The 18,518-nt window shown below is 35.3% G+C and overlaps 1 protein-coding gene across 6 annotated transcripts in view; it reads right to left on the reverse strand.

Moving 5' to 3' along the window:
- Nucleotides 1-1,053: 1,053 nt before the first annotated feature.
- The window catches only part of LOC110222718 (membrane cofactor protein-like), a 77,111-nt gene continuing 59,646 nt past the window's right edge, over nucleotides 1,054-18,518 (reverse strand). For 2 of the 6 annotated variants that reach the window (XM_078156341.1, XM_078156336.1), the window contains 6 exons: nucleotides 17,368-17,415; nucleotides 14,358-14,396; nucleotides 12,742-12,777; nucleotides 10,313-10,373; nucleotides 6,079-6,186; nucleotides 4,461-4,569 (listed from right to left, as the gene is read on the reverse strand). In XM_078156341.1, the coding sequence (XP_078012467.1) occupies nucleotides 6,090-6,186; nucleotides 10,313-10,373; nucleotides 12,742-12,777; nucleotides 14,358-14,396; nucleotides 17,368-17,415 (281 nt within the window). In that variant the 3' untranslated portion in view covers nucleotides 4,461-4,569; nucleotides 6,079-6,089. Of the gene's footprint in view, nucleotides 4,570-6,077; nucleotides 6,187-10,312; nucleotides 10,374-12,741; nucleotides 12,778-14,357; nucleotides 14,397-17,367; nucleotides 17,416-18,518 lie in introns of those variants that run through there. The other 4 variants (XM_078156337.1, XM_078156339.1, XM_078156338.1 and 1 more) reach the window with 4 other exon arrangements.

Below are 18,518 nucleotides of genomic sequence, written 5' to 3' on the forward strand. Positions count from 1 at the left end.
GACATACAAGGCCAATTTCCCTCTTAATTTCTTCCTCCCTTTCCTGGCAGTCTGGGGAGTTGACCCTTTAAAGTCACTCACAGTGTGATGTCCACGTGGTTTGTGGTGGCCTTGCCACTAGAGGGCCCAAGATAGGAAGGTTTTCACAGAATCCTATGTGGAAAGGAACTTCAAGTGACAATGTAGATGGAGGGGTGGGGGGTGTGAAGTGTTAACCTTTTTTTGTGTGCCATGGACCCCTTTTCTGAAGTATTTTAAATGTATAAAATACCTAGGATTGCAAAAGAAACCAATCAAAATATCAAAATACAGATGTAATTATTTTTCCACAACCAAGTTTATGGGCCTTTCTGAAATTCTCCAGGTCTGTGAAGGCCAGGTTAAGAATTCCTGATCTAGTGAATCTGTACCTAAATGAAACCCCTGCAAAGCTGACAAGTGGGTCTCCAACCTTTGCTAGAAAATGTGTCTGGAAATCTTCACTCTAGATATTTGAGTAATTACTGCCTTTTTAACTTGAGTTGAATTGTCAGTGGCTGGTTTTGCAGAAGGACGGACACTGACAAGTAATATAGAATATTCCCAAATTAAGGAAGGGGGGAGGTTACCAACTTTATGGAAGAAATGATTCTTTTAAAGTAAAATGCTATGACACCATAAATATTAAATTACCAACTAGTTTCTCAAGTTTCAAAAGGGTTGTAGACATAAATCTAGAAGAGTGTAAAAAAAAAAGTTAAGCCTCATTGAATACATATAAAGGGATCAGCCAATAGGCCTTTTAAAAAGAATCTTAAAGGAGTACAATGAAATTATAGGAATCCTGAGTAATAGTGAAAACTTTGGGAGCAGCTTTCATTCATGCCATATTTGAACTGTCTGGAATATGAGGTTTGTATAGCTCATCACTTATTCATAATGAAACAAGTCATGGCTAATCCTGGCTTTTCTTCACCAATCCTACGTGTCCTAATACTGGAGAAAGTCCACCAAGATCTTTGCAATTCAGCAAAAAACCAAAATGAAAACCAAAAAAAAAAAAGCCTATTCAGATAAAGTTAGAATTATATTTTTATTCAGTTTACAACAATTCATACATCCTGGGTGGCCATCTTGCCATCCTTTTCAAGGACATCATCTGTAATTTTTATTCAAGTAGGAAGACCTTCCTTTTCCCACAAATTCTTAACAGAGAAGGCACAAGTTGTTGATGAATAGCCAACGTTCATATAAAACTGATTTCCCTAGCTATTTGAAAGTACATGTGTACGAGGAAAATTACATTTAATCCTAAGTTACAGTTTTAAAGATATCCAAGAAGCTTTAGCAAAAATATATATATATATTACACATACAATAGAGAATTTCATAAGTACCTGCATAAGAGAATATATTTAAAATAAACACCAAAATTAGGTTTAAAGAAACCTCCACAGAAATCAGTTTAATTTATTTTGCAGAAAAATCTGTTTCAAGAGTCATCTACCCAGTTTTAAATAGGTTATCTCCTCCTTTACTTTAGTAAGGCATTCCTAAAAACCTGAATGTGAAAAAGACAAAGCCAGTTCCTGACATCACGAATGCAGAACTCTCATATTCTTCATGAATAGCACAAGTAAGATTACAAGAAATACTGAAGCACTCCTTTACATACAAGTTAGTGCTTATTGATACATAACAGCATTCTTTCCTAGCTTAGCTGGAGTTACTAATTGTCCTTCAAAACAGAACTTTGTTACATACATTTAATGCAAGAAGATTTGTAATTCAAAGGAAAACTCCTCCCTTCTGTGCATTGGTCCAAATTGGTGAGGTATAGATTGAATTGTGTCCCCATGTCATTTCTTTCAAAGTATACGTAATATGCTTTTGTAACATTACGTTAACTTCCAACTTGCATGGCCCTTCTTGCAGAGACTCTAGATATAGTTACTGAGCCTTTAACAAAAGGAACCTTAAGCCAGACAAATTAGTGATTATCTTTGCAGGAGTCTTTGAGAGGCACCAAGAGCCAAAATGCATTTCTGAAGAGACTTGGGACAGTCAGCTGTCATGAAAGAATGCCCCCTGACAGGCTTGTAGTCTAGACAGACACTTTGAGGGAACTGACTTAACTGTGACTTTCATGTCCACAAAGCTGTTCTGTTCTGAGGAGAGATTATCAGTTAATGGAATTATCAGGAGAACGAAGTAAAATGTCACTCTGAGAAATCTGTTACCAAGATTTGGGAGAGCTTGGAGAAGCCAGCAGTTCCTGCTGAGAGTCTCAGTCAGCAAATTCCCTGTTCTGCTGTTCCAGAACGGAGGGGTCTCTGGCTGGGACTTTTCTCACAGATGAGACATCGCTTAAATACACTGCACTGCTTGTTACTGTTAATAAATTATATAGGCAGCAACCGATGTTCCTCTAAGCTTAAGCCTTTGAGTCTGGGGTCTGAGACAAAGGAAAAGATTTCACAGGAAGAGAGATTTCCTCTAGTTTACCACCTCACTCCCCCGGGGCATGGGCTCAAAGCTAGTGAATTAGTGGTGAATGTTTGCATTTTATGTAATTTGGGAGGTGATTTTATTTACAACCTTGGAATCCAAAAAGAGAAAAAGAATAAGGTCAGTAGTGGCAGACTGAAGAGTGGGATTTGGTGTATTTGTCCCCTGGAAGACTTAAGAGGCATTTCTCACACACCAATCACAACCCTAAAGGAGTCCCATTGACGGGATTATGACATGGGGGGCAGGGGTGGGGGTTGACCAAAGCCCGATGGGTTTATTCCTACATATGTGTATACACACAAACATGCAATAATGGGGAAGTTACATTCTGTACCACACCAAAATTTTAAAAAATCATGAATCCCAAGTGTGTTTACACTTCAAATATATATATATATATAGGCAGATACATATATATACACACATACATACATGAAAATACGTAACACAAGCTCCGTTTTTTCGTGATCACACACTGATACCCAAATATTCACACTCAGGGAGTGTAATATACAGGATGGGCTTTCTAGTTAGGAAGAGTAAGGCAGGTGATAAAAGATCTGTATAATTTTCTGAAGTTCACAGCCTCCCTTCTCCAGACGCTTTTAGAAAATGTACAAACTATATTTTTTGTTCTCTTGGCCCAGCTGAAGTCTTAAAAGAAGACTTTCTCTCTTTAAAAAAAACACTGAGGGGCAAAATGGCATCACGGATGAAGGCATGCCCCTAGAAGAGTGTATTCTAAGGCTTTAAGTCATTGTTTGAGCATATTCCCTGATATTAAAAAACAGGCTACATGGCAGGGGAGCAGGGGAGTCTGAGGTGGTGGGAACTCCTGGTGTGGAAATTTTCCCCTTACTGATACATTCTGGCAACACTTTGCTTATAGACTGCATTTTAGAGAACAGCCTAGAGCAGAAATGTTGCATTCAGCCTGAGGACTGCCTAAAAAGCTGCTTTGTGTTGTCTAAACCAGACTAAAATTAGGAAGAAAATGATAATACAACATGGATATCAATCTGTGGCTTCCTAAGTTTCTATATAAGTGTGACAACAATGGCCTAAAGCAAGACCAGGTTAGTTAGGTGTTCTGCCCAAGATCACACAGCTAAGTGTGTGTCATGCTGTACTCCCTTCTATGCTGCCTCTCAGGCTTTAATAGGCATTAAACATGGGTACATTCAGACCACAAAACACCAGCCCTATTTGAAACAAGCCAGTTCTTAACCTTAATAGATTCCCCGCTGCCCCCCCCCACCCCTTACTCTAGAATTCTCTGTGAAAAAGATGGTAAGGCTCCAAGTATTTATTATTCATTGTGTACATTGTGCTGGAATTCTTGGCTGGAGACTAATGTCCCTTACTTACTTTCACAGAAATAGCTGGGGGGCTTTTTGTATTTTGCATAAATTAAAACCATTTCCCATTGACTGGTGAAAATAAATGTCAACTTCACAGCCATATGCACAGGCTGGTTTCTTAACTTTGTCCTGAATTAGTATACTGGTTACCAAAAGAAATGGTTATAAATAGGATAAAGTACCACTGTTTGACAAGAACATTCCTTACAAAACTTTTCTTTAGTGATCCATGAAGTTGATCATAACCAACCTCCCTCGTTTTCAGTCACTTAATTTCTTAAATTACCCAGTGAAAATATTACACATTTCTTATTTCCATAAGTGCATTTGCAAAACTTTTTTTCTTAAAAGAGTATTTTGCCATCATCCTTCTGACACCCTACACTAAATGCAGTGATGACCTGGGCAGATCCACAATGTGTGTTTTATCTTCATTTCCATTTTAAGCACCATACAGGTGTGTAAGGGTGTATGTAAGGATGCTAATTAATAAGCCTCATTTTAAAACACCAAAATTCCAACTTAACAGCTTTGTTTTCAGCTGGCAAAGCAGTTACATTGAAAGTAACTAGAAAAGTGCTTAACATTAAAACTAAAAAAAAGGCCAGATTGGTGGTTACATTAATTTACTGAAACCATACACTTGCTTTCCTCAGAATGGTTCCCTTGTTCCAGGCTAGGTTTGTAATCAGCACTAACAGGAATCGTTGCATTTTTCCTATAAGGCAAAACAAGAAAAAGAGGATCACAGTCAAACAAGATTATATCACAGTAATAAGTTAAACTTTAAAAGAATTTTCAAAAGGGGTATTAACATAGAAAAGAAACTCTTTCTAAATGATTCCTAATGCTTTTTAGAGATTCCTAACCCCCAACCACCTAAGAAGCAAATCTGTTAAAAAAATAATTGTGGCTCTGAGCAACTCTCTTCTCACCCTAAGCAGTAGTATATATTACTTTACACCAAATTGGTAACCAATTCCCATGTGTTGAAACTGAGTTAATTTTCATTTAGTTGCAATAGGAAAACAACTCAGAGGGACAGCTGAATAAAATGATAACATTCAGAAATCTGTGACTCAACTGAAGCTTTTAAAAAGATGATTCATTTGGAAGACAGGAGTCCTTTAACAATTAGAGGAATGTCGGTTTATCTAGCACTGATGGGAGAAAAAAACATCTGGGATAAGTGAATTCTGCAGCTAATTGAGGCCTAACATTTTAAATAATAATTACTATGAAAGACAAACCATTTTAATGGCAGTCTTTCTGGCATATATTACAGATTTCCCTTTCATAAGAAGTTGGATAGAAACCAATTATTTACCAAGAGGTTTTTTTCTTGGAAGGTACAATATTCCTGACAACCAACAACAACACAGGAGCACCCACCAAATGTTATAATTCCTTCTTTGGAGGTAAACTTAATTTAAGCTCAGGCTCAAACTTCCTGGTAAATAATTATATTTCTAAGGCAGGAAAAGATGTAACCTATTTCATAAAGATTGAAATTAAAAATGTTTTACTGATGCCCCCAGGCTGTGGTGCTATTCTAGTGTCTCCTGCTTCAGTGAAGCCCTCAGATGGGGGAGGCTCTTGACTTCTCCCTAATCCCCACCCTATTCAATACAATCACTTCTGTTTTATCCTTCTGTTCCTTCAACTTGTGTTAACTGGAGGTTTCCAGAGAAATTAAGATAACTATGCTTTGTGTAAAATAAGCAGTAAACATAAGCTTCCTGAGGGCAGAAACTCTTTTTTATCTATATCTCCCTAGCATCTAGCACAATGCCTGGCACATAGTAGGTGCTTATTAAATGTTGTCAACTGATGAATTGCCTAGGAAGGGACACTACTACCAATATTAATAGGCTTGGAAGCAGATAACTGACACAGGACTTTTCAGTTCTAGATCTGTACCTGTGTAGGAAGGCTGAGGGACCAATCTCCACGTAAGTGTGATGCTTAATTTTTTTTGGCCCTTTCCTCCAAAGCAAAAGTCTGTAGTGTTTTGAAACTTCTTCAGAAAATATTTTTAGAAAGCATGTTTTATGATCAAGTACAGTTCAATGCCAGAAGATTCAGTACTTTAGCAAAGAAAACATGGCACAAGTTTTTCTTTCTGTCCCCTGCAAATATCCCACAGCTTTGGTTAGTTCCCAATGAAAATCTCTGAACCCTTTTCCAGTTGAGTATAACTTAAAGATACAATATGAGTTACAGATACCTTTTAATGATTTAAGTAAACCTTTCTTTCATTAAGGTGTCTTCTTTAGAAGGAGTAAGAGAATTTAAATGTGTTTCTTCTTTGTGGATTCCATCAGGTATGTATGTGCTGAACAGAGGAAGGTAAAAAGGTCTGACTGAATAAAATATGAATGATCAATAATACTAAAGAAAAGGAAGAAGTGAGGATAGAAAAAACAAGCAAAATCAATTCTATGAGAAAGATGAAGTAATGCTAAAAAGTTAATTTAGGTTTGCCTTGGCTTTGTAGTTTTACTAAAAATATAACATTAATTCAAATTAATGTATGCTCTCAATTTGAACAAGATTAAAGATGATCAAAACAAATGGAGAAATTCCCAACTTCTGCCTCCTCAGTGATGACCTGTGCATGAGCATTGTAGAGTACACAGTTATATGATCTAAAATTGTTTCATCTACTAAAAGATCATATCAAAAGAAATAGTACTGGGATCTAATGCTCAAAGTTTTTGGCAGGTTACCTAGTATGCCTATAGAGGAGACGAGCGTTCATACTGTTCAATTTTATGGCAAGAAGTTTTTACAATACATTCAATTGAGTTTCAAGTATACCTACTACTGATTATCCTGACAGATTAACTATAAAAAAAAATTTTGCTTTTCTTTAAGTAATATCTTGTAAGAGCAAATAATTCATCACTTCTCAAGTTCCCAAAGTATGAATTCTAGAAACAGCAGTCAGACTTGAATTTAAGTCAAGAATGCACCACCAAACCAATCATAAATCATTTTTGCACTCTTGTGATACTGTTTCCTTTTACATGTTTATATGCATAAGTCAGAATAGGCTGTAATAATATGGCATACATTATAGTGCTTTTGCCTATTTAAGAACCAGAGGCAAGCAGAAAATAAAGTCAGGCTCAGATTCTTAAAATCTGCCCAATGTGGTGAATCTTTAATAGACCTTGTCTTTGGCTGGGGAAAAAAAACAAAAACAAAAACCTTGCATTGTTTGATTATCTTTCCCAACTCAACGTCACTCCTTCTTTTTCTCTCCTACAAATCTTAGTTTGGCTACTATGAGAGTAAAAACGAGCTTTTCCATAAACACTTGTTTAAGGATAGGCAGGATGAAATTTAAAATATAGAAAGCAAAAATTATAAGAACCATAGCAAGAAATTATGTAATTATTAATGGGTTCATTTTTCTAACAAAATCATAGGTTGATTTAAGAAAAACCAGCTAGTGGCACAGAAATTTAAAATAAAAAAGACAACCTATTGAAAGTTTTCTTTAATCCATTAACACTCATCACGGATTCTGTCCAGCTATAATGAACAATCTTTTAATGAAGAATAAAAGATTTTTGAAGGGAAAGTAGATTTTATCTGTAGTTGCAAAAGAAACAGAAAGCTTTCATAAAGTCTCAAAAGGTAAAGTGAAATAAAACTAAAAATACTTAAGCTCTTCAGAATAATGCCTTTTGTATAAGTATAGCATTTCATCTATGCTCAATAACAAATAAAGAAATCTGATAACATTTGAACTCACTAGGTGTGAGTTAAAGATGATGTCAAAGTTATTAAAGTGGTAATGTATTTCTATAGGCAGAATCAGTCAGAAGACAGTATTCCTCAGAAATAATTCTAAAGCACAGCTAACTTTGTTTCACCCTAATAATTACATTCAAAATCTCCTGGCAATAAATATATTTCATTTACATCTTCTTACTTTCTTATTCAGTAAATTACACATTTGCTTTTCCAAGCTTTTTGCATTTGTAAAAGGCTAACAAATGTGCTATTAATTTGCTAGGTCTTATAGATCTTGCTTCTGTCAACCACTACAATTAAGTTTAACCACATCATTTTTAAGTGCAACTAATTAATTTGCAACTCCTCCAACTTAAGGGGAATTTAAGAAAACAAACAGCAATGGAAAAATCTGCAGCATCCTTATGAAGGACAATTCTAAAATAAATTTCTCAGATGGGATTACCATATTGCTTCTACAGCTACATAGGAATTAGTCCCCCAAGTTGTACAAGGGGCAAACATGGAATCTGTCACTAACATGCCAATGACACAACTGTCAAATTTTCCAAAAGAAAACTCCTCATATCTATATCTCACAGGGTTTTATGAGATTTAAATAATGAAATATATGTAAAAAGTGGCTTACACACATAAAAGTGCTACATAAATATTTGGTATTATCACTAATGTTATTGGTGGTATCACTCTTATTTTTGGTTGCTAGGTCCATTTTGAAATATGAAATAGGCTTTCTTTTCAAGTCCATGACACTGCAGAATTTTAGTATCTAATTACAAAGAATTGTCTTTTGTTTTGAAAATCTAAAACAACTTCACTAATTAATTCTTGTGCAATGATCACAAAAGAAGGCAAATGGATAAAAATATTTTCCTTCAACCCGCATACCACAAATCATGGTATCAGGTTGTTACAACACTGAGCTATTCATTTCATTGTGGTACCTCTTTTTTAAGTTCACTTTTACCCAAAACTTCAGAATTGTACATTGTTCTTTCTGCTTTTGCATATTCACAGTTTACTATAATGATAACCTGAAAAAAAAGGCAATATTTATGACACTGGATGGTACCATCTGTCACGGACAAGAGCATGTGAATGAACCTCAACATGACTATTATGGAAGGGTTTTGCATGACTACACATATACAACCTGGATTGAGTTGCTCGCCTTCTCAATGAGGGTGGGTCAGGAGGGAGGAAAGAAGAGAATTTGGAACCCAAAGTTTTAAAACAATGTTAAAAATTGTTTTTACACGCAATTGAGAAATATGATATACAGGCAATGGGATATAGAAATCTATTCTGCCCTACAGGAAAATAGAAGGGGAACAGGAAAAGAGAAAGGGGGGTGATAGAAGGGAGGGCATATTAGGGGAAGGGGTGGGAGCAGGGGAGAAATGGGGCAAAAATTTGAAAGTCAAAATCTTGTGGAAGCGAATGTTGAAAACTAAAAATAAATAAAATAAAAGAGAATATTAAAAAAATAAAGAAAAAAGAAAAAAAAAGCATATGAACCTGCCCCTAAAGAGTTCCTTAGATTTCTTAGCTACAAAACTATGAATTAATCTAGCCATTTGTAACTGCATTCAAAAAGATCATTAAACTGTGAACCCTTTGACCTAGAATAGAAATATAAATACTAGGCCTACACCTCCAAAGAGATCAAGAAAGAGGGAAAGAACTCACATTTACAAAAATGTTTATAACCGCTCTTTTTGTAGTGACAAACAACTGGGAACTAAGTGGGTCCCACTGGGTTGTGGATAAGTTAAAACAAACTATGGTATATGAATGTAATGGAATAAAGAGTACTGCCCTGTAAGAAAAGATAAAGGAGTTTGATTCAGGAAGATATTTTAGACTTCAGAATGAAGTGAGCAGAACACAGAGAACAATGTAAATAATAACAAAAAATACAACTAATACTTTAACAACTCAGACTAATATGACCAGCCATGATTCCAGAGGACTAGTAATTAAATGTTTAATGGTGAAGTCAAAGTGCAGAATGAGACATACGTCCTCAGACATGGCCAATGTGTGGATTTGTTTTCTTTCTTTAAATTCAGTGTGGAGTATTTAGGTTACCAAAATGGGGGGGAAGAGGTCAGCAAGTATTTTTTAAAATTCACATAAGAAACAGGAGCATCAATAGACAACAAGAGCAGCTCTGAAAGTAACATGTTGGATTCATCACATACTTAAAAGAAAGCAAAATGTAATATGGATCTGTAGCTTCATGGACTCCTTCCTCCCAATAAAAAGACTTGTGAAGCATCAACGATTCTGGTGCAGCCTGAGGTCACCAGCATGGGGTGGTCTGACCATTGATCTCCTACTGGTTCCATTTGTGGCTGTGATCAACAAACTAAGCTGTGCACTTTGAGAGGGGCTCTTTCAGCCCCTCCTGTAGATCCTAGATTGGCACTTTGATTTGAGTTTGGAAGCCATCATCTTATGGAGTGAACTGCCTTTTTCTTTCTTTGAAAGCCAAAAATTTTGCCTGTGCCCTTTCCCCAACAAAACAAATTTGACCTGGCTCTTAAATACAAAGCAAATTTGCCAAGTCTGGCATTAACATTAATATACTGGAAAAAAGGAAAAAATACTGATTGTACAAGTCAATGCAAAAGAAAATATTCTGGATGGAATTGTAAAAAAAATGATCCATTTTAAAAGACACTTTGACTCACCCTTTTTGCTTCTTGTACTGACAATAAACGATAAAGCCGAATATTATTGCAAGCACGATAACTATAAAAAAAAAATCCAAATATCATGAAATGTTGAAAAACAGCAAGCTTCTTAATTTAATGACAGAGAGCTGGCCACTGTGAACACATAGATAGGCACATATACTACACAAATTCATACTAGTTACTAGGTAATACATTATCCATCCAGTTTCAGTGTACAACATACTTTTTGCCTCTCAGGCATTCTAAAAATCAGTAAGAAGAGATTCCTAGGAGAATTTATAAGGCTACCAGAGAATACTGAAGGGAAACTCACTCAATTCAACATTAGGGGGGAAATTACTTTGTAAAAGACTAAATGGTTGTAAGTACAAAGAGCCATTCTAAATCACTATGACAAAGTAAAATCATGTGATTCCGTGTCAAAGATTTGTTTATTTCACTCTAGGTTGATGGTCTCCAAAGTGGAATGCATGCAATATGATCCTTGTCAGGTACAGGAAAAAAATGCATTTATCTAAAAATAAAGAACTTTATGGATTGACACTGGTACCAAGTAGATCTGTATGTCATAAATATGCATCAAGAACACAAGGTGTCCTGAAGAAGAATGAAAATTCCACCACTCAGTGGTGTGGTGTTTTCACCTGTTCATTCATTCAGTTACTGTGATGCATATATTTGAAATAATGCCCAATGAAGTGGATTTATAGAATATATTATCTAGCTTTAACCAAACAATCTTCACAAAATGGGCAAGAATTTTTAAAACGATTTCTGCAAAGAAACTGTGGATCATAGTTTCAACCAAGCATACTACTCTATGTGTGTGTGTGTGTTGTGTGTGTGTGTCTCTCTCTCTCTCTCTCTCTGCTGGAATGATTCAAGCATAGTAGCCTTGGGTAACTCAAATTTAATAGAACCGCTAACAAGTTAAAAAAAGCCGATTTCGGGGGGAGGGGCGCTTGGAGTAATTTTTTTTAAAAAGGGGACAGAAGGCCAAATAACTTTGGGAACCTTTGCTATAAATTGAAGATAATAATGTGAGTACAGGCAAACAACAATAGCAGAGGTTACACTTCTACTCTTGCAACAAACTTCAACAGCCACACAGGCAAGCTAAAAAACAATCTGATAAAATGGGACAGCCAGTCGAAAAACTCAAATTAAAATTATTGGAAATATTAGTTTTCCTAAGCCAAGTGTATGCTGAACTTCAAGACATTAGCTAGTGATAGTTATAAAACCATCAAAATTTTAAAAAAATTGTTTTGAAACAGTATTTTAAGCCATCACAACTTGAAAAAGCATAAACCTAAGCTTCTATTTCCTTAAAACAATATGCGTCACAAGAATTCATTTATGGACTTAACCTGGAAAGAGAATTTTCTATCCTGTTTAAAAAATCTTCCAAAAGTGCAATAGAATGCAAAACCTTTCAATTAGTTTGCAAGAATAACTGACCTCAAGGAATATGTAAAGTTACCAAAGCAATGTCAACAAACTGGATAACTGGTGGATAAGACCAAAGAATAGCTTGATGTGGTAAACTAGTCAACATGCACTTCTTCCACCTGTATCTACATATCTGAGGCTCTAGACTTCTTTCTCCAGTCTTCTCGTACAGCAAAAACATTCAGCCCTCAGCAGCCTTCTCATCCTAGCAGACCACTGGGGCACCTGCCTTTAATTGGTCAGTTTCTCCAAGAACTTCCATTTTAAGCAAAGTGCCCACACCTGTCAGGGTCACACCTTCATTCCACTCCTAACTTCTTTCTCCACCAAGCCCCCTCCTCCTGTTATCAGCTTCCTTTTCTGCACAATCTTCCCCTATTAGAATGTAACCTCTTCAAGGGCAAGACCATCTTTCTTTTTGCTTGTATTTGTATTCCAAGTGCTTAGCCAGAGGGCTTGGCACATAAGAAGAACTTAATAAATGACTGTTGACTTAACAACTTGACATACTTTTGTGTAGTATATAGTTTTCAGCTATGAAATCCATTAAAATCAAGTATTAAACTGAGCTCAGAGCCATACCTTTAAATCATTACTAACAATGTTCTCACTAAAGATGCTAATAATTTTAGAATGAGCAAAGGGTTTTTTTGCATTAATGACTTTTAAAATAAATATTATTCCAATTTTAAATCTCATCCTTAATTTCCACTTTGTGTGTGGCTAATAATGAGAATAATACATTAATACAGCATTTAATTTATAAATAAACATATATACTGAGGAATGCAAACTCAATAAATTTTCACTGATACACAAAAGTAATCAAAAATGTTTGGAGACCATTAATCTACAAGACCAAATGATAACTGTGAACAGTAACAAAATAAAACAAATAATTCTGCTTTCTTCCCATTAAACCACATAGGCTTCACTTTAAAACAAGATTCTTAAGATTTTGTGCTACTTACCTATGGTAAGAACTATCACGATAATGATGCCCAAACCTAAGAAACATTAAAGTAATTCAGCATGAAATACTGTGCATTTTTTCATCTCTATAGTGTATAAGATAGAACACTAAAAATGATTAAACAATTTATAAGTGGCTTTTAGAACTGCTTGTAAAGCCCCAAGTTCATTGAACTCACTGAACTTTTAATTAGCTTTGAAACTGTGATATAGAAAACTGAGAGCAGCAACCTAGTTTTATATTTTTGTGTGCATTACTAAGAGTAGGTGCTTAGTAAATGTTAATTACAATGATTGAAGCAGAAGAAAAATAAGTTAATGCTTCACTATGCTATGGCAGTATCCATTTCTATGGTTTCCTGTAGTATCTGGGTTAGGCTTGGTTTTCATATTAATGAAAAATATGTCCCAATTACACTTAAGTTTAGGAACCTCAGAGTACCTGTCCATGAAAACGTATATTGCAGTGTTAGCCGAACATCTAAAACCAGGTAAGGTCCTATCCTACAGATGAGCAATTCTAAAAATGTTCACAAAATGTCAGAACACATGCACTGAGTTCACATCTGGGAATCTAAACAGGCACCTGTGAAAATTGAAGAAGAAATATTTATATACAATTCAACTTACAGATTTGTACAAAAAGTACAAATGAGTAGTTATGTGACTCAGGCCACCATGTACCATTTACCAAAGCTTAAATTTTACTGCTCCTCAAGAAGACCAGAATCAAATTTAAATGTGACATCTTTCTCCTTCACTAACAAAATTGAGGCATGAAGAATTTTTCTGTGAAGAATTATTAGTAGTATAATATTGCGAAAAACTAACTCTAAAAAAAATTAAATTAAAAATTAAAAGAATTATTAGGGCTTTAACCTAGATTTGGAATGAAATGAAGCCAAAGAATGTGACAGAACAAAAAATGAGACCCTGAAAAACCAGGAACCATTAGTCAAAAATCACATTAACTTAGCTTGTGAACTTTCATATTATTTCTTCTTGCCTACTATTTCCAAAATATCATAAAGAGAACTCTATACAGGATGTGCACATTAAGTAACAGATGAGATAAGTATTAGAGGATCTGCTTAGATGATAGAAAAATTGTTTAAGGTTAAGAGTACCTAAAGGTCCAGGAAGCAACAAATTAATTTCATTCTGGTCAAAGAAAAGTTCTAGGCTGATGGTGCATCTCACTTATTAAAGTTTTTTAACCTGGGGTCTATAAACTTTTTATTTTTAATTTGTTAACTGTATTTTAATAACTAGTTTCCTTTGTAAATATATATATTTTATTTAAACTAAAAGTATTTACCTAAGAACAGATTCATAGACTTCACTTGCCTACCACAGTCAATAGTATTTATTGAACATCTATTACGTGTCAGACACTGTTTGAAGCCTGACACAAAAAAGGTTAAGAAGTCCTGCATCAGAAGCAGCACTTTACCAAGCAATAACCAGCAAGAGCCACTACACAGAAGTGAGAACAGGAGAAGACTGAAAAAATATTCTAGCCTTTAACATTTTCCTCTTCATTACAAAGTAATTTGGGCCATAGCAAATAACTTTTCTATCTGCATGATTATTATTACATGAGGAGTTACTGAACTTGGTCCTTGTGGTTCTTTATTGGGAGGAAGCGAAGGCCCTGGAAACGACAAAAAGGAAAGCAGTTTCAGTCAACAATTGAGATGAGTAAAGTGATTCCTAACAATATTGTTTTACCTTTCATCTGCTAAAACGAAAACTCTTGCAAACTTTTTATCAGCTGTTAAAGTTTTGTTTTATCACTGAAATTTTATAAATCGATTCTGACATTATATGCAGTGGAAAAATGCTAGTAGCTTTCCCAATAAATACAGGAATAAAGTCTCTATAATTTGACACGGTTCCAGAAATACCAACAAGATATTAAAAGGCAAAGAGTTAACTAAACTATCCCTAGTTTCTGATGACATGATTTACTTAAGAAGCAATAAACTCTAACAACTGATTACTTCAGTAAAGTATAAAGTTACAAATAAACTCACAGAAATTAATAGCATTTCCACATAGTGATAAGATCCAGAAGGGAAATGTAAAAGGAAAAAGTCTCATTTAAAATAATTACAAAATACATAAAATACATAGGAGCCAATATTCCAAAGAATACTTAGTAACTACATAGATATAATTATTCCTTTAAGGAATATTTTTAAAGAATTTATATAATTGGATAAATATTGATCAATTCTCGGTGCATTTAAAAAAAATGGGTCAGTGACTTTTTTCTTTCTTCTTTTCTGGCAACATAATCACTCATACACCTCTCCCATCTAAATCCCCTCCAAGGTGGGGGGAGGACCCCAACTTATAGTAAAGCAAAACAGTGTTTTAATGTATGTCTTCATGTACAACTTGAGTCTATCACCTCTCTTGTTAGGAAGGGAGTAAGCAGACTTATTCTGGAGTCACAGCTGGTTGTTATATTGATCAGAGTTCTTAGGTCTTTCAAAATTGTTTTTTTCTTTACAATGCGTATAAAATGTCCACATTCTGCTCACTTGGCTCAGTATCAGCTCACACTAGTCTTCTCAGTTTTCTCTGAAAATGTCTCTTTTATCATTTATTAATGATAAAGAATAATCATTTATTCCATTCAAAGTCCAGCCATCCCTCAATTGAACACTTTTACTTTCTAGTTCTTTCCTAGTTTCTTGTAGTTTTTTGTTTTGTTTTGGTACTTTGGGAGACAAAAGAAGATCAAAGAGTAGGACCTTTGGGGCAGCTAGATGGCTCAGTAGATAGAACTCAGGAAGACCTGAGTTGAAACTCAGACACTTAACTAGCTGTGTGACCCTGAGCAAGTCACTTAACCCAGATTGCCACCTCACTCCCCCAAAACAGGACCTTTCCTGGTGCAGATGGATAATGAAAACTGACAACAAAGAGAAGGCAGGGTGCACAACCCTTATTTGGTTTTCTATTTTCTTTGCACAAGAGGATGTCCCTCACATTGGAAATGAGAGAATAAAAATTACTACCAGGGAGTTAATACTCAAGTTAAAGAGCTAGGAAGAAAACCTAGATGACCTTGCTGAATTCAAGTTACTTGACCCTTGAGTTCAGAAAGAACAGTCAGATGGATTCACAAGTGTTTGGACTCAGAGAGGAGTTATTGTTTCAATGTCAATATGGCGGGAGGTCTCCAGTGGCATACTCCAGACATCTATGCTTTTTAACACTTTAATCAATGCCCTGGATGAAGGCAGAGATGGTATACTCAAACCTGTAGATGACAGAAATCTGAGAGAGATACTCATACAAAAAAATGACAAGAAACAAAAGAATGCTGATAAGTTATAACATGGCTAAATCCAATAGGATGAAATTCAAATAGGATAAATGCAAAATTCTGTACTTAGATACAAAAAAAAAATCCACCTCACAAGTATGAAATTGGTAACCCATAGACAGACAAGAGTTATTCTAAAAAACATCTGACGCTTTCATTGTAGTATAAGCTTAATGAATCAATGACATATTGAAACAGACCAAAAAAGCTAACATGATCTTGGGCTGCACCAAGAAAAACAGGGCTTTCAGGATTTGATAGTTCCACTGTACTCTGACTTTCATTACACTATCTAGAATACTGGGCTCACTTCTGGGCACCACATTTTATGAAGGACATTGACAAGTCAGAGTTTCCAGGAGGGCAGCCAGAATGGTGAAGGGCCTTGTGTTCAGGTCATATGAAAATTAGTTGAAGAACCTGGTGACAGTTAGCCAGAAAGAGACGATTCAAGGATGATGTGTTATCTTTCACTGATACCTTGAGGGGCTGTCTTTGTAAGACAGATTAAACTTGTTATATTTTGGTCCCACTGGACAGCACAATAAGCAAAGAGCTCTAAGTGGTAAAGAGGACAAGTTAGGCTTGCTGTCATACAAACTTCCTAACAATTAGAGCTGTTCAAAAGGGGAATGGCCTAACAGGTGGATGGTTCTCCTTCTTGGAGGTCTTCAAGCAGAAGCTGAACAAACAATGTTATAGTGGGCTTTCCTTTGGTATAGCGGATAGATGAGATGACTTCTGAGGTCCCTTCCAACTCTCAAAATCTATGACTATGTAAATGCTGAGATACTACAATGACTGAGTAGGTCCCAATGTAGAGATATGAGAAAGCACCTTCTTCTTCTGCTACGCAGTGGTGGGGACTAAAGTTGTAGAAAAATCAATGTGCTAGTTAGCTGAACTGTTTTTTTTCCCCCTTTTTAATTTATTGTTATGGAAGACTCTTCTCTGGAAGGGATGCATTGGAAAATGTGGGTGAGACAACAGATACCAACATTTACTTTTTTGAAAAGGATCAGTCTACTGTGAGGTTCACTTAAGACAAGGGAATGGGGAACTTCCCTGGTCATCTCAGAACTGCTCTAACCTACTACAGACGTTTGCTTATAATAGGTATTTAATAAGTGTTTGTTGAATGAGGAATATACCAAACTACACGTATTCTGAAGAATGGGAAAAGCCCTGGAAGAGCAAGGCAGCTTTGCCATAAAAGATGATGGGATAAAAGCATCATAAACAACTACAATTTCTATAAAAAAAGCTAAATGAGGAATTACTGAACCTGGTTTACTTGAGACAGGTGGTTCTTGTTGGGAAGTACTGGTAGATCCTAGAAAAGGCCCCGTCCCCCCCCACCCCAGAAACGCAGATTTAATTAAAAACAACAACAACAAAAACCCTATTTTAGAAACCATTGCTCTAGCTTCATCAGAATAATGTTAAAGTTTTTTACTTTTAAACTTTAGAAACAAAAACTCCAGTGTCTCTTTGCATAATGACCGTGGATTATTATTAACCAATTACTATTCTTTTCTATTCATTAATTTGTAAACTCCACTTATTACTATGGAAACTTTACAAACATATATAAAGCACATGGGTGCTCAACTCCTATGAAAAACTAAACAAATCAAATTAAATAAACAGTGGGTTATTTATTAGGGTGAACTACATTAATAAACATTTATTTATAATGGACATGAAAGCATAAGATGAGTTGCCAATGAGTAAAAGTGACTGCCAATAAACAAAATTAATCCTTATAAAATGTAAGCTATTATTTTATATTATGTCCCACAAGAATTCATAGAATCAACATCCATAGCCTTTGGGTATTATCATACCTATATCCTATATGGGAATCCTAGAGCAAAGATTATGGCAATTACAGTATTTGCCAGTATATAAGAATAATTCCTAGCCCAGATATTTTATAGCCCTTTCCTAGGGCTATAAAAAAAAAATTCAAGGCAAATTTTTTATCATTGTTGACAGGAGCTAACATTTATGTAAGCATTTTAAGGTCTACAAAATATTGATATGTTATCACATTTGATCGTCAAAACAACACTCAAGTGCCGTAGTCAGAAGTACATTTCCCCTTGGACAGAGTCTAGCAGGCTCAGAACTGTTGACAATGCACATCCTTTTGTATTTACTTCTAGAAAACGGTATTTATCCCACTTCATCATCAATTACCATATGCTTTCTACCCTAACTACAAATCAAAGCCCCCCAACATGGAAGAAATAAATCTGGAAGAGGTGAAAAATAATGGACATTTCCTCTTGAAACCTTGGGGCAGAGGGATAAATGAATGTTGGAAATGGGATAGTATTTATGGGAAGTATAAACACTACCTAAGCATTTTACTGAGTGGTTAATGCCTAAAAAAAAAAAAAGAATTTCAAAATCTTATATATTTACTTGATA

This window comes from Phascolarctos cinereus, unplaced genomic scaffold (genome assembly GCF_003287225.1).
Source record: "Phascolarctos cinereus isolate Bilbo 61053 unplaced genomic scaffold, phaCin_HiC Scaffold_5;HRSCAF=322, whole genome shotgun sequence".
Lineage (NCBI taxonomy): Eukaryota > Metazoa > Chordata > Mammalia > Diprotodontia > Phascolarctidae > Phascolarctos > Phascolarctos cinereus.